The 14,620-nt window shown below is 38.5% G+C and overlaps 1 protein-coding gene across 11 annotated transcripts in view; it reads left to right on the top strand.

The window, feature by feature from the left end:
* ELF1 (E74 like ETS transcription factor 1) overlaps positions 1–13,037 on the top strand; it is an 82,587-nt gene extending 69,550 nt beyond the window's left edge. For all 11 annotated transcript variants that reach the window (XM_086881158.1, XM_086881161.1, XM_086881167.1 and 8 more), the window contains 3 exons: positions 2,305–2,497; positions 3,552–4,019; positions 11,345–13,037. In XM_086881158.1, the coding sequence (XP_086737284.1) occupies positions 2,305–2,497; positions 3,552–4,019; positions 11,345–11,957 (1,274 nt within the window). In that variant the 3' untranslated portion in view covers positions 11,958–13,037. The remainder of the gene's footprint in view (positions 1–2,304; positions 2,498–3,551; positions 4,020–11,344) is intronic.
* The last annotated feature ends 1,583 nt before the right edge of the window (positions 13,038–14,620 follow it).

The following is a 14,620-nucleotide window of genomic DNA, read 5'->3' as shown; positions in this document are numbered from 1 at the left end:
AGTGGGAGCTGAGTGACCTCCCGTGTCACAAGTGCCTGCTGGTACACCTGGGGACAGATGTGCTCGCGTGCATGCAGTGCTTGCCAGGACAGCAGCCCAGCCAGTCCTGGACATAGAATATCCAGTGGCAAAAGAATATCACACTCTTGAAGTCAGAATAATCTCTGCTCTGACAAATGAGTATGTTGGCTTTTTTTTACCTTTGGAAGAGGCATTTTCTGCAATAACAGGAAGAAAAACCTGTTGGCAATCAATAAATAATTTTACATGTTAATGCTGTCAATTTTAAATATGCATTGTTGTCTCTTCTTTTTTTTTTTTTAATTAAAACCCGATTTTTACGTAAAAATGAGAGGAGTATCAGAGGAATATTCAAGTGGTGCTCAAATGAAATCATAGAAAATATGGAAGCAGCTAGCCACAAAATTAAAAGGAGGAAGAGTCTAACAGTATCTGTCGATGATAGCAAGGATGCTCCATAATTCACATTTGTCCATTGTTACAAAATTGCTAATTCTGAAGGGAGTAAAATGGAGCATGTTGCCTGAAACCACTGCCTGTTATGAAAACCATTTGTTTTGCATTTTTAGGAACAGAGAATTGATGTAAAAACACAGTAATATGGCCATCCATGACAGGGAAGCAGCTAGAAAAGCACAAGAGCGGCCTGTCTGTTACTTAGGGAGAACTTGTATGCTAAAATTACAAGCTCTCCATACAATTACATGATACAATGCATAGAGAAAATTGTATTTTCCACATATTTTTCTGCTGTGACTCAGAGAAAGTTGAATATTCTGTCAGTCAGTAGAGCAAACCTTTTTTTTGTGCCCAGTCCTCTCCACAGTGATTTTTAGTGGATAGGCAGTAACAAATTTTCAGGTTCCCTTGATGCAGTTGAGCATTTTTAGTCTAGACTACAACAAAAGCACCCTGGATTAGGTGGTAAATGGCTGGGAATGCTCTCACTCCTGACATTGTCTTGCCTAAGCAGTCTGTCTTTGCCTTTGGGGTATCTGAGGGCCAGGAGGCTGGTTTATGTAAGATGGGAGACATTTGTTGCAAAGGCAGTGTTTTTTTCTCTAGGAATGCTCATTTTTCAAGCTTCCACCTGCTGAAGGAGCTGCTAACATTTTTGCATTGGCAGTGCTGATGATTTTGATGAATATTTGCTAAATGTACTTTATAATATCGTATTATAGGGTTTTCATTTTTTCTCATTGAAAAAAAGGTCGGATTGATGGTCCTTAAAGTTGAAAAAAATCTGCTGGGCTAAATTGAAGCTATGAAAAGAGATCCTGTCACCTTCTGATCTGCTGGGTATAATTTTTTGTGAAACTTCAGCACATGCTATCCTTGCTGTTTTTGCACAGCTACTTGTGGGAGGTGATACACGTTTTTTCTTGGTTTCTCAGACTAACAACTAAGAAGCTTATGTGAAGCGTCAGATTCCCAAAAGAACATCAAATACCAAAAGCCTTTAAAAAAAGCAGGAAAAAGGGTCTCATTAGCTGTATGATTTTAGACTCCTTAAATGTGGTTTTGAAAGAAAAAAATGCAAATTTTGTGTGAGTTTTAAGTATTCACAATCTGTGATTTTAATACTCTTTCTTTATATGTGGTAAACACTGAACAGATGTGATGGATTTCCATATAGAAGTGTTTGTCCCTGCTTATTTGTAAAATGAAATTTGAATGTTGTCTACCAGCAAGCACAAACATTCACTGGATTAAAAAAAAATTACCTTTTTCTATACTTTGTTGTTGAAGGTTTGCCTGCCTCAGCACATATCACTGATTGTTCCACATAAATCTCATTGTTAAAGGCAAGGATCTTGTTTAGCCTTTTAAAGGATTATAACACTCACCTCGATTCAGCAAAGCATTTAAGCAACAGCTTAATTTCCAGCATTTTTAGGGGATAGAACTGAACATGTTCCTTTTCAAGGTAAAGTGACTGCTTCTGTAATTGGATTAGGCAGGAGGGAAATGGGCACATGGGTGACTAATGCTGTTGGTGGTCCTAATGGAGTGGCAGTAGGTTACAGAGTGGCTGGGGTATTTGGACACCTAGATTATGATAACTCACAGGATTATAATAACTTCCCTTCCCATGCTCTTCCATCACTATTTCCTAGTCTTGATTATATATTATAATGTATTTTGTAAAGATACCAACTTCTTAATTTTAAGATTATTTGCATGATTATATAAAATATGGCCAAGTAACTTTTTTGTTGTTGCTGGTTTTTTTTTTTTTGTGTGTTTTTTTTTTGTTTCATTTCTGAAATTCTTTTATTCTAGGAAATACAATTTATCTCTGGGAGTTCTTACTAGCACTGCTCCAGGACAAAGCTACATGTCCTAAATATATCAAATGGACTCAAAGAGAGAAGGGCATTTTCAAACTGGTCGATTCCAAAGCTGTGTCCAGGTTGTGGGGAAAACACAAAAACAAACCTGACATGAATTATGAAACAATGGGTAGAGCTCTCAGGTATGTGCATTTTTAATAGTAGACTGTTTTTGTTCCATTAAATGTCTCATCTAATTTGAATAACAGAAAAACCTAGTATTCTGTTAGTTTGGGAAATGAAAATGTTATTTCAGCAAAATAGCTAACTAAAAGTAACCCTCACTAACCTCAACTCCAAATAAGTCACCTTCAGTTTCGGCATAGGCGTTTTTCAGTACTGCTGCAAAACTGCATCTTCACAGTCAGACACAGACTTAAGTAAGAGGCTGAAGATTTCAAGTGGGGCAAATCTTTTATATAAAATTAGAATCTTTTGTAAAATATCACCAACATTCATGTGTTTTCATCAAATTATTTCTACTTGTTGCATATGATTCCATCTCCAGTGGAAAATACATTTTTAGAATTCAGTTCTGGCTTCACTTCTCTGAACTTTTGTGTGCATACAGTTCTAAAACATAGAATTATGTGCCACTGCCTGTCAGGCTGGGAGTTTTCTCATACACAAAATCTGTGCAAACTAAGTAGACAACCATGGAGCTTCAGTCTTAGCAGCTGATTGATAACTGTCCAACTGAGCTGCATGCATTTCATTTCCCCTCACCTTGGTGTGAATAATTTCAAGTTGTCTTACTAGTTTGTAAATATAACAGAAACAGTACCCTCCTGTCCTGTTCACTTTGTTGTAGCGAAAATGTCTGCATGTGCTCGCTGGTGAATAAACACAAATTCTGATAATTGGAAGAACTGCAGGAGTCAAAAGGAGAATTGAAAGTTTTGTGCAACTTTTTACAAAGTGTGAGTTAATAGCAGATCTGCCAAGTCACGGAGTTCTCTCTCTCCTTAGAGTTATCTATGTTTGAAGTTAAAAGGTGGCATGAAATATCAGTAAAAAAAGAGTTGCTTGAGGGGAAGAAAGTACACTATTACATAGGCCATTTTTTATAATGAAGAAACTAGACACATAAAAATTTTTTGATTTGCTGGTGCTGTGTTTATTTTCTGGGAGTTTGGTTGTTTGGTTTTGTTTTTGGCAAAAAACCTGTGTAACTTGATGTGGATGCACTTTAAACAGATACTATTACCAAAGAGGAATCCTTGCTAAAGTAGAAGGTCAGCGCCTGGTATATCAATTTAAAGACATGCCAAAAGATCTCATCTATATTGATGATGAAGATGCAAGCCCTAGCAATGAATCGTCAGATTCAACTCTGCTCTCACCTGCTGTGGCCAACAGAAACCAATCAAGCAGAACTAGAGCGTCTGCAAATGCAGGAACAAAGGGAGGATCAACCTCAGCGGTAAAAACAGGAAACTCAAAGCCTGCTAAGCTGAAGGAGCAAGTAGAAGTTGTACAGCAGCAGACACCTGGCTTGACTTCTGAAGTTTTGAGGACAATGCAATCTCCACAGCCAGTGCAACCCACTCAGCTTTTTCGGACAGTTCATGTAATGCAGCCATTGCAGCCCCTCACAGAAGGACAAGCAGCTGTAACCAGTAATGTTCCAGATGAGTCGTTAAATTCCTCAGTTCAGAATATAAGGTAAGAAAATGTACAGAAAATAAATATTTGAATAATAGTAAATTCACTGGATGATGGCTAGATATACTTGATTCTTTGTTTTATTTCCAAGAAATGCTAGTATTCCAGTTTGATTGAAGTGAAATGATTTTTTTGTGGCTCATCCTAGGAATTTGAAGTTACTTACAGCATAATATGACAGGTACACACGTAAGTGTACTGCCTGGGGTGAAGGGAAGCTCATCTTTCCCATGGTGTTAGGCCTGATGCATATCATTTAGAAAGTAAAAGTACACAACTTCTCTTTAAAATTGACATGGTCAGTTCTGTCCCACAGTAGAAGCTATGCTTTCATGTCTGTTTTTACACTGGTGTCTTTGCTTTTGAATTTTACATGGTAGGTCTGCATGATACCTTCAAAATTGTTTTTCTTTGTAAGAATTTTTGTCATCTTTTGCATATTTTGTATTGTCCCTACTTACAAGGAAAAGCTCCTTATTATCTGCTCTAGCATTTTGCTGCTGTTACAAGAAAAAGTTCTTCTGATTTTGGGAAACAATTAACAGAACAGTCCTTTGAGAGCTGTGCATCTGCAGACATTTGGGAGACAGTCATGCTTCCATGCTTAATTTGTGAGCACATCATGACTCTTCTGCACCTACCCCTTAAAAGCAGGATTTACTTTTAAAAATGGACAAGGGCAATATAGTAAAAGGAAAGTAGTACAAACATAATTGAGGCTATACCAAACCATAAAAGTCAGCAGAACAATAATACTAAACATGCATAGTGGTAAAGTTCAGCAATTTGCAGAGTTAAATAGCTTCAGGCTAGACCTACACTAAATAATGGATGACCGACAATATCAGTAATATAGATGGTATGAGGAATGGGAACAACAATAACAGAAGTATCTGTAAGACTTAAGGCAGGCAAGAAGTCCAGCCTAACATTTGGAAAACTATTCAGTGACATTATGACATCCAATTATTGCATTACAGTATCTCCCAGTCAGACCTTGGATAATAAACTAAGGGAAAAAATAGTAGAGATGATACATGTGTGAAGTTCAAATGAAACAGAAGCCTTAAATCCTTAGAGTTCTGTATTACGTTGGTTCTCATCCATTGTTTTTAACCAGAACATTATTCTATGAAGTCTCCAGCTGTACTTAGCCAAGATGACAAAGTGAAGGAGTTAAAAAAGAAGCATCAAACCTTTTCAGAATGGTATAGAAGTACTGCTGATTAAGAAAGTTTATACTAAAGGGTCTGAGCAGTTAGAGTGAAAATACAAACTACAATCCAGACCTTTTTGGCGTGCTTTTAACGAGGGTGGGACAAGCTGCAAATTAGGTGCCGATGTCTCCTGTGCAGTAGACAGTGCCCATTCCAGGTTCTCAAATACAATTTATGACGGATATATTTCTGCTCAGCTTCAAAGGGCAAGCTTCAGATAGTTAGTTGAGGTAGAATGACACAACATAGTTCAGAGCATATATTTTAGGTCTTGTTTTATAATAAGGCTGAAACAAAAGTTTGTTCAGACAGTTGTAAATCTTCGGCAGATGAATGTGTTTGTATACACATTCTGAATTGCTGCAGCAGGGCTTCCATAAGCCCTGAAATGAATGGTTTGCATGATTTGAAAATGTACATGGTATGTACATTTATATTATGTATATATATATGTGTGTATATATATACATGTATATGGTATACAATGGTATGACTGCCATTGTAGACTAAGAACTTTCAAACCTGATGTATGCACACACTCTGTGGGGTTGTGGTTGGAGTCACTTTATACTGTGGGAAGCATGAGGACAAATAGCAGCTTTGGTTGCCAGTTGCTGTTCAGTGGCTGGGGCATGTAAATAGTCGAGATCATTTCGGCAAAACAGCAACAAGGATCTGGTAATGATCCTCAAAAGGTTTTCTGATGGTTAATGGTTGGGTTCTGCCTTGAAGCATGAACATCTTGAACCCATATAATTTGTCTTATGCAATTTAATTTCTGAAGTTTTACTCATGTAAATGTTCACCCGTCTTCTTCATGGAAATGAATGTTTTCCCTTCTGCAGCAATTTGCTTCTGTTCTGTTGTGAGAAGAAAAAAATAATAGAGAAATTATTGAGCATCTTTGAGGTCAAAACAATTGGTTTCTTAACACTTAACCACAGCCTTCAGAGAATGTTTGAACGTGCATCTTCTCTGCTAAGTGACTTGGTAAAAGAATCATATTTGAAGGTTGTTATGAAGTGCTTGCGTCATCATCCCTGACCTGCACTAGGCAGCACTGCCTGGTACAGACCACTTCCAAAGCATCACTGGGAGAGTGTTGCAGCCCAAGTTCCCCAAGGCCTCCTGGCATTTCTCAAAGGAATGGGCATGTCAATGTAAATCTGTGGTTGGCTCTTCACAAAACAGGCAGTGACTTCATTTATAGCTGCACAAAGCTTGTATCTTACCCTGAAGTGGAAAGGTCTTGGCTTTTGGATGGCTTTTGATCTGCTTTTTGGACAAGTTTTAGTGCTGCTCTATGAAAAGAAGACAAGAAGTGTTACTTACAAAGGATAAAAGTCTCTTCTTCAGCCCCAGTGCTTAAACAGAAAGGCTGTGATGTGCTAACTGAGGCTTGGGAAACAGGGCAGGAGCAGGGTCAGGTCAAGTAAATTGGGTTTTGCTGACTGAGGAAAACATCTGGTATCCCCAGTGGGAATATTCAGAATTGTAAACACCCTGCTGTTCTGCAGGTCTAACTGTTCTGGCTCGGTATGTGCAGGCACAGTAACTGCAGACTCCAGTTGTGCAGCTGAGAGCTGAGTTTGGTACCACGTTTCCAATGAGAAGATAAAACCAAAAATGCTTCTCTGGATGAGCATTTTATTGCTTACTTTTTCTGATGAGCCACCTTTTTTGAGGAAGAAAAAGTTTCTTTGAGTTTTGTGCTTGTAAAATTATTCTGTTTAAAGCAGAATAACTGATATAGGTTAACCAGAATACCTGGATTATTGGAGTAATTGCTTTTTCCCTTGAAATTAGGAGGCACTAGCCTGGCATTCATCTATGTGTACATTGGCTCATTATGAGCATTAAAGGGCATCCTTTCTCTTGCTGCAGAAAGTGTACCTCTCCTGTTGGGGTGGTGACTTACCTTGCCTAGGGCATCCTACAAGGCTTGTCCATGTTTGAACAAGTAAATTTCTCCCGTAAATGATGAAGACTGCAGATAAAGACAGATGCATTTTCATTTACCTTTAATCTAGAGTAGTAGTGATTTAAGATGGAGTGAAAAGAGATTCTTATGTTACTTTCAGTTCAGAGAATATCATATAGGGAGTAATTTTAAGTTATATGCCTGTCTCTGTTACTGGCTATATGGGACATGGCTGAACATTCTAGCTGGCAGATCCATATACCAAGAAACTTGCAATTAGCTGACTTCTGACAGGCCCTGTGCAATGTTTCAGCACATTTCAGGCTTTAATCTGTTTCTGTCAAAATTCAGCTTACTGTTTCTTTTCTGCACTTGCAAGTTGTCATTGTGATAGCTTGGACAGAGCACATTAGAAGACCAGAATCCTGACTCAGTTTTGTAGCTGGGAGAAAGCTAATACAGAGCACAGAGGATCAATGGAATATGCTCTCTGTGTTCACTTCTGAACGGGAGAACCTTGACATGATGAATCAGCCACAGTTTTTGTCTTGATCTTTTTGCAACCTTCAAGGTAGAAAATTACTTCTGAAGGTGATACAAGTACACATTGCAGTGTCAGGATCCTGATTCAAGGGGAGGAGGAAGTAGCTGAACATGAACCATGTTTTTTCAGGGCATGAGCATTCTGTGTAACAGTGATGAAGCCAAGAATTCACCAGCACCATGTATTGGTCCCAGTAAGCAGAGTCAATTGCCTTTGAAGGTCATGTGTACCCAAGGAAACACATGCTTTCTGCTGTTGTTCCCAAATCTGTTTCTGTGTCTAGGCTGTGATGCTTTGGTGGTCTGACTGCAGCAATGCTGATGCTGAAAAAAAAATAAAATTGTCTAGCAGGAGTTTATCAACTATGAAAATGTGATTCCAGCTGCTATTTCAAATGAAGTGTCTTCATCTCATACTTTATATAGACATTGTCTTGCATAAGTTGCACAGTGAATGTCACCATTATTTTCTGTAATGATCCTTCACACCCTATCTCTATTGGCTTTTGCTTAAGCTCACATAATCCCACAGACACAGAGAACCAGTCTGTCACTGTCCAACTGAGATTTTGCATTGACCATCCAATTTCAGTCCCTTTTTCTTGAATAAGAGCAAGAGTCCCATCTGCATGATGTCAGTTGGCAGCTCATCACTCCTGTGCCATTTCTATAGGTCTCCTGAATAAAAACCATCACAGGTGTACGTCTTGGTAAAGGGCTCCCTGGGACTTGATGGGGAACATGGGCAAAAGATGACAACAGCAGCTAAGGACTTCCAGATAACCAGAAACAGCTTCTGAAGACCTTCCTTTGATTTGCCACCATCAGTGCATGTGCTTTGCTTCTGTTTGTCTTTAGCCAGCAGTATTCTGTCAGTGTTCCAAATGCAAGCCTGCAGTTTTAAAAGCTCTCCAGCACACTGACTAGTAGGTATTGTTGGATCTGGCTCACTGCTGCCATAGCCTTCCCCAAAGGAAGGGAAATGGGACTGTTACAAAGAGCTCAGCTCTGTAATCTCTTAAGTGAAGGCTTGACTGCAATCCAGGTTTCAGGTTGCTGAGGAAAAATGTCCTTCCTGAGGGAGGTGCAGAAATAGGCTGATGTGGTCTCAGTGAGCTTCTACAAGAAACTGTGATTTAGCTTACAACAGGGCGTGTTTCTCAGAACACATTTCCAATATGGACAACTTCTATCACAGCAAAGACTTTGGTTTTAGCCAAACATTTTGATTTTCCTGCAGCTGAAGAAGACCTTTTCTTAAGCCCACTTCTGATTTAATTTCTGAGATATTCAAGAAGGCAGCTGCTTATTGACAGAAAGGACTATAGTGTCATTTAATCAGATTAATTGCTTTTCTACACAATAAGAAGATATCCATAGGAGCTATTTTGCCATGTCTTTGGCACTGCTGAAAGAGGTGGACCTTCTGCAGGTCTGTTAGTAGCAAAGTTCCTAAGTTTAAATTCTGGTAACTGTGCAGTTTTGAAGAATTCTGGAAAGAAGACTGTTAGACTTTGTGGTTCAGTAAAAAAGACACCTTGAGCACTGAGTCCTCTGCCTCTGTCCTCTCTTACCTCTCTTTCTGTATTTCTTAACATTGCTTTGTTTCATTTTATTACTGTGCTGTGAAATACTTGGTTTACCTTGGCTTGCCTCAGTATTTTTGGTATCTTCTCCATCTCATATATTTAACATAAATTACCATAAATAAACTTGTTTTTCTTGCCTGTCACTATTTACCTCTTGATGAGCTAATAAGATGTTGCACAATTCTAGGCCATTAATGGTAAAAAATGGCCTAACAAATACATGATCATTTTCTGCCAAGCTAAAATGACTTCAGAATTTTTGTCATTCTTTTCTCAGTTGTAATCAGATTGTTTTATGGCAGCATTTCCTTTCCATCACTGTTGCTCAATGTTCTTGTTCTTTTTGAAACCTCAGCAGCAACTCTTAAAATAATCACCCAAAAGATTTGTACCTTTGAGAAGAAAGGCTGTTAGCAAAATGCCAGTGAAATTCAGAAACATAGCAAAATATAGACTTAAAAGCACCTAAAATAGTGTAGCACAGTGTTAATAAATTGCCTTAATTTTTGTGTACTTTTTTTTTGTAAAACAGACAAAATGATTAACCAAGCTGTATCCTTTCCAATAGTATTTAAGGCAAATTGTTTAGGCAGATAGATTTTTAGTTAGTAATCAGGTTTAACAATTAAGACAAATGTTTTGCTTGGCCACTATTAGCATAAATAAATATTCTTGTACAGATATCTGCTGCATGCTTCTCTTGTAGTAAGTTCCCACTGTGTGTGTATGAACAGGTCGATACATGTGTGTATCATATATTGGTATTTTGGCTGATGGAGAAGACAACACATCTGGAGTAAAAGGCACGGGACTGCCTTTCAAGAGAAATAAAATGGCTTAAGATTAATGTGCAGATACTAGAGTGTGCTGAGACAAATGTCTCTCAGAGCTGTTGCTCCTGGTGCTTTACAGATAGATCCCTGCATTGATTAGATGCAGTTCACACATTTTTGAGCTTATCCTTCAAAGCCACTTGGCAGCTAGCAGCTTTTATTTTTACAAAACAACAACAGAACAAGGAAGTAGCTTCAAGGTAATTCTTGGAGGGCATACCAGCACAGGTTAGCAGATTCAGCCCCTGCTTTCAAAATTGCAGCTATTGAGTCATTCATAATCCTTCAAACTCAGGTAAATTTCCTCATGGATTAAAGAACTGGCTTGGTATCTCTTCTGACACTTTTGATGCTTTTTTGATGCCACAAGCTGTGGCAGTTACCCTTCCGTCCCTTCCTTTCTCCCTCCCCTGGTAACCATTTATGTTTTCTGAGGTTTTTGTTTTCTTTTGCTTTAATTTGTGTGACTGGAGCATGTTTCCACATTTACGTCAGCACTGTGTACTGCAGCAATACAGCCTTTAATCCTCTGATGTCCCCACAGCTCTACATCTATTGACAGTAACGTGGTACCCAAGTCTGTTAGCCTGCAACTGATGGCATCACCCTAACTTAAAATGATGTTTTTGAAGCAGGTTCTGATCAGTTGTTTTACCAGAAGGTGTGTGTGAGCCTGGCAGACGGAGAATGCTGTGTCCTGTGAATGTGGGAAGGTTGTGCCCAGCCACTACTACTTGCTATTGCTACCATGTGGATACTTTTGAATATAGTTAAATGTATATGTGGATGTCAGGACAATCTTAAGGCCTGACTTATTAATTATTTAGGCTTATGATTTATTAATTACTTGGTGTAATTTTTGAAACTGATGGCAGATGTCTAGTGGGTTGTGCTTTTGATATTGGTCAGTGCTTGAGATGAAGGTCTTGGATGTGATTCCCAGGTTTCCTGATGAACCAACTGAATGTTTCAAAGGTAGGCTGTTCAGCACTGGCAGTATTGTTCATGCAGGGTACCTTTACTTTGGGAACTGTCCTGCTGAATTCATGGGTCAGGTCCAGTTCTTGTTTTATTAGGAGAGATTCTGCTACCTGTTTTGGAAATGTTGGGTAAATTAAATGTTTTTGATCCCAACTGTTTTTTCTGTAGTAAATCTATAATTATTTTTTCAAGATGCAGCATGGAAGTGTTCTGACCCAATAATCTTCTCTAACCTTACCAGGACTTTACAGACTCCAACCCAGGTTCCAGTGGTTGTTTCTCCTGGAAATCAGCAGCTGCATACTGTAACACTCCAGACAGTGCCTCTTACTACAGTGATAGCCAGCACAGATCCAGCCTCAGTACCAGCAGCACAGAAATTCATTTTACAAGCCATTCCTACTTCCCAGCCCATGACGGTTCTTAAAGAAAACATCATGCTACAGTCTCAGAAGCCAGTCTCACCTCCTTCCTCGATTGTGCTGAGCCCAGCACAAGTTCAGCAGGTGCTCACCAGCAGCGTGCAGACAATTTGCAATGGAACAGTCAACATGGCCTCATCTCCATCCTTCAGTGCCACCACCCCTGTGGTGACGTTCTCGCCCAGCAGCTCACAGGTGGTGTCTCAGCCATCGGGCACGGTGATCACTTCAGTCATTAAAGCACCAGACACGAAGCAGGTTGGCCTACAAGAAGAGGAAAAGGAGGAGAGTGACAAAGTAGAAGATACTGAGCAGTCGGAGCAGAGAATCCAGCAGCAACCATTTGTGATGGTAGTGTCCAGTTCAAATAATTTCCCATCTAACGTGCAAGTGAAGCAAGAAAATGAGCCATTGGAACCCAATTCGTATTGATAATTAAATAATTAAAAAAAAAAATAAAAGACCCTGTGGATGATTATTTTCATAAATGTGATGGGACCTTTTCAGTTATGTATATATGATTTGATTCTGAAGCATGATGTTGCAAAGCTACTTAATTTCTGCAGTTAATTCTTAGAATTCATGCTTTAGGATGGATTTTGATTTTCTGTTAATTGTTAAATGTTATCATATAAATAAAATTATATATTACTCATTTTTCAAAATACAGGCATGAAGGAACATGCTTTCTATGCTATGAAGACTTTCTCCTGAGGTTGTTGGCCAAAGTTTCAAACTTCTCTATTATTTTGTTGTCAGTCTGTTGCCGATTTACATTGCAGTAATGTTATTGTAACCTTTTCTGTTTAATCTGTACGTGTATCACCTTTGGAAGCAGCAGTTAGTTTTAGTAAGACAGTTTCATTCCATGTGTTTGAATTTTTATGATCGAGTATCTGTTTCATATCAGTGAATGACATCAGTTTTAGACTTTGATAACCAGCTATCCTCTTGCATTTTTTGCAGCACAAGCTCTTGTGCATGCAAAATTGAATATACACTCCTATTGAGAGTACTCGAAACATATATTCCAGTAATGGACAATGCCATGTCTATATTTTATATGAAAACATCAGATATATTTAATTACAGAAGCTAACGGCATCACTACAGGTGCAAATGTTTCATGCCATTTTGCAGCTATGAAGCTTAACAATCTTGCTTTCTACTTCAGATTATTTTGTAAGGGGGGAGGGAAATTAAATATATACAATTTATGCAGGTTTTTGGAGATTAATACTGCTAAGAGTTCTTGGTTTTGATTGTAAATACTGTATATTCAATGTTGCAGGGAAGTTTTTTCAGCTAATTTTTTTCCATACAAATTTTTGATAGATGCAAATAAGATCAATAAGATCGTTATGTTTAGAGGTCTAATGTTATATGTATTCATATTACTGAGTGACTTTGTATTTAAAGACAAATTTTTAAATGATGGAGCCCAGTGAACCATGGGCCCTTCTTTTGTATTTTTAATTGGTTTATTATGAAAATAAATCAAATGCAAAAATATTTTTTGTATTTACTTTGAAATGTTTTTTATTATTATAATGTTTTGACAATTATCATAAATAACTAAAATAGTGAGAAACAGGACAATGTGATTAGTCAGTGTGGGTCTGTGGTGGAACACAAGCAATTTACAAATCACTTCTGAATAGACTTTAACACAGTCAGTGTGCTGTCAGTATCCTTTGAAACAGCAGTAATCTATATTTTTGTAGCTGAAGTGAAGGTTGAACTAAATCCAGGAACTGGACTTAAACTACTTCTTTTCCATCACTTCCCAGTACGTTACAGACAAACACAAAATTTTGAGCATAATTCACAAAGCTTGTTCTAGCTTGTATGATACAACTGACAGCCCAAACTATTAGGGCTTCAAAAACTTGCATGTTGCAGTTTTTAAGCAGAGGATAAGTTAATAATAAATACAATGCCTGGTATTATGATTCTATCAATATAAAATGAAAGGGCATATGACTTTCTATGGCTGAAATAATGTTGGAGTTTTATTGATTGGTAGGTAAGGTTAAAAATAACTTCAAGCACTAGTACTAGAAAAACTAATAGGAGCAGAATTGTGGCAGAGAGAGTGTGGTCTTACTGCTTGACAGAAGAAACTCTACAAACTATTGAACAAGCAGTTCTCTGCCACAGCTGCCATGTTAATTCAGTGTTTCTTCCCTCTGACTCAGCAGTCCACCTGCAAACCCAGCGCCTCACCCCATTTACAGGAAGGCTGGTCATACCCACACTGGTGGTTGTTTATCTGGCAGTGCTCCCTGCAGCTGAGGAGCACTGGCAATATTTTCAGGAATGTGGATAAGCACTGTGGAAGCATGTTTGGTAACAGTCCTCATCCCAAGGGCTATATTAGATTGTCAGAAGCACTAGAGAGGGAGGCTGGTTTTTTTAATCAAACTGTAACATAGGGATGTTTTCCTATACTACAAGTATTTCATAATTCTAGGAAACCTGAAGTGATAATACTTGACTGACATTAGTGTTTTTAGATACAGGGAAGTTGATTTGGTGTTTATTGGAAATGTGGGGGGGGAAAAATTGCACCATAAGGTTACAGCTTTACCAACAAAACTTCATGCCATAAATGCAGCTATTACACATGGAAAATGATTTGTCAGTTTCGTTTATTTCAGTTGGAGAAGTGGAGAAAATCTCCAGCAGCAGTAACGTGTCTCCAGCAGCAGACTGTTGTGTAACAGACAGTAAATGGAAATCACTCCCTCCCCATATCCCTTGGGCTCTGGTGTGCCAGCCGGGTGGATCTGTACTTTGAACTCTCTTTGGTATGGCAAAGGAAGGGAGAAGCTGGAGTAAATCATAAAATGAGAGCTCACATTGGGAGTTTGAGCAACGCCTCCCCTGTCATAGCTGCCTTTGTGCCCGTGGCAGCAGCCAAACAAAACACGACAGCTAAAATCCTAGTCACTTCTGAGTCAGAAAATAAAAATTGAGGCCTCAGTTCTTTTCCACACATGCGTAAATCCATGGAGGAGAAAAAGGCCTTTTTTTTTTTATTATTTCTGAGACATTTGACGAAAGGAAATGCCATCCTCCTCCTGGAGGATTGC

Source organism: Cyanistes caeruleus, chromosome 3 (genome assembly GCF_971803275.1).
Source record: "Cyanistes caeruleus chromosome 3, bCyaCae1.hap1.1, whole genome shotgun sequence".
Classification (NCBI taxonomy): Eukaryota; Metazoa; Chordata; class Aves; order Passeriformes; family Paridae; genus Cyanistes; species Cyanistes caeruleus.
The sequence above is the reverse complement of the archived record's forward strand: the minus strand, read 5'-3'. Positions and strand labels throughout refer to the sequence as shown.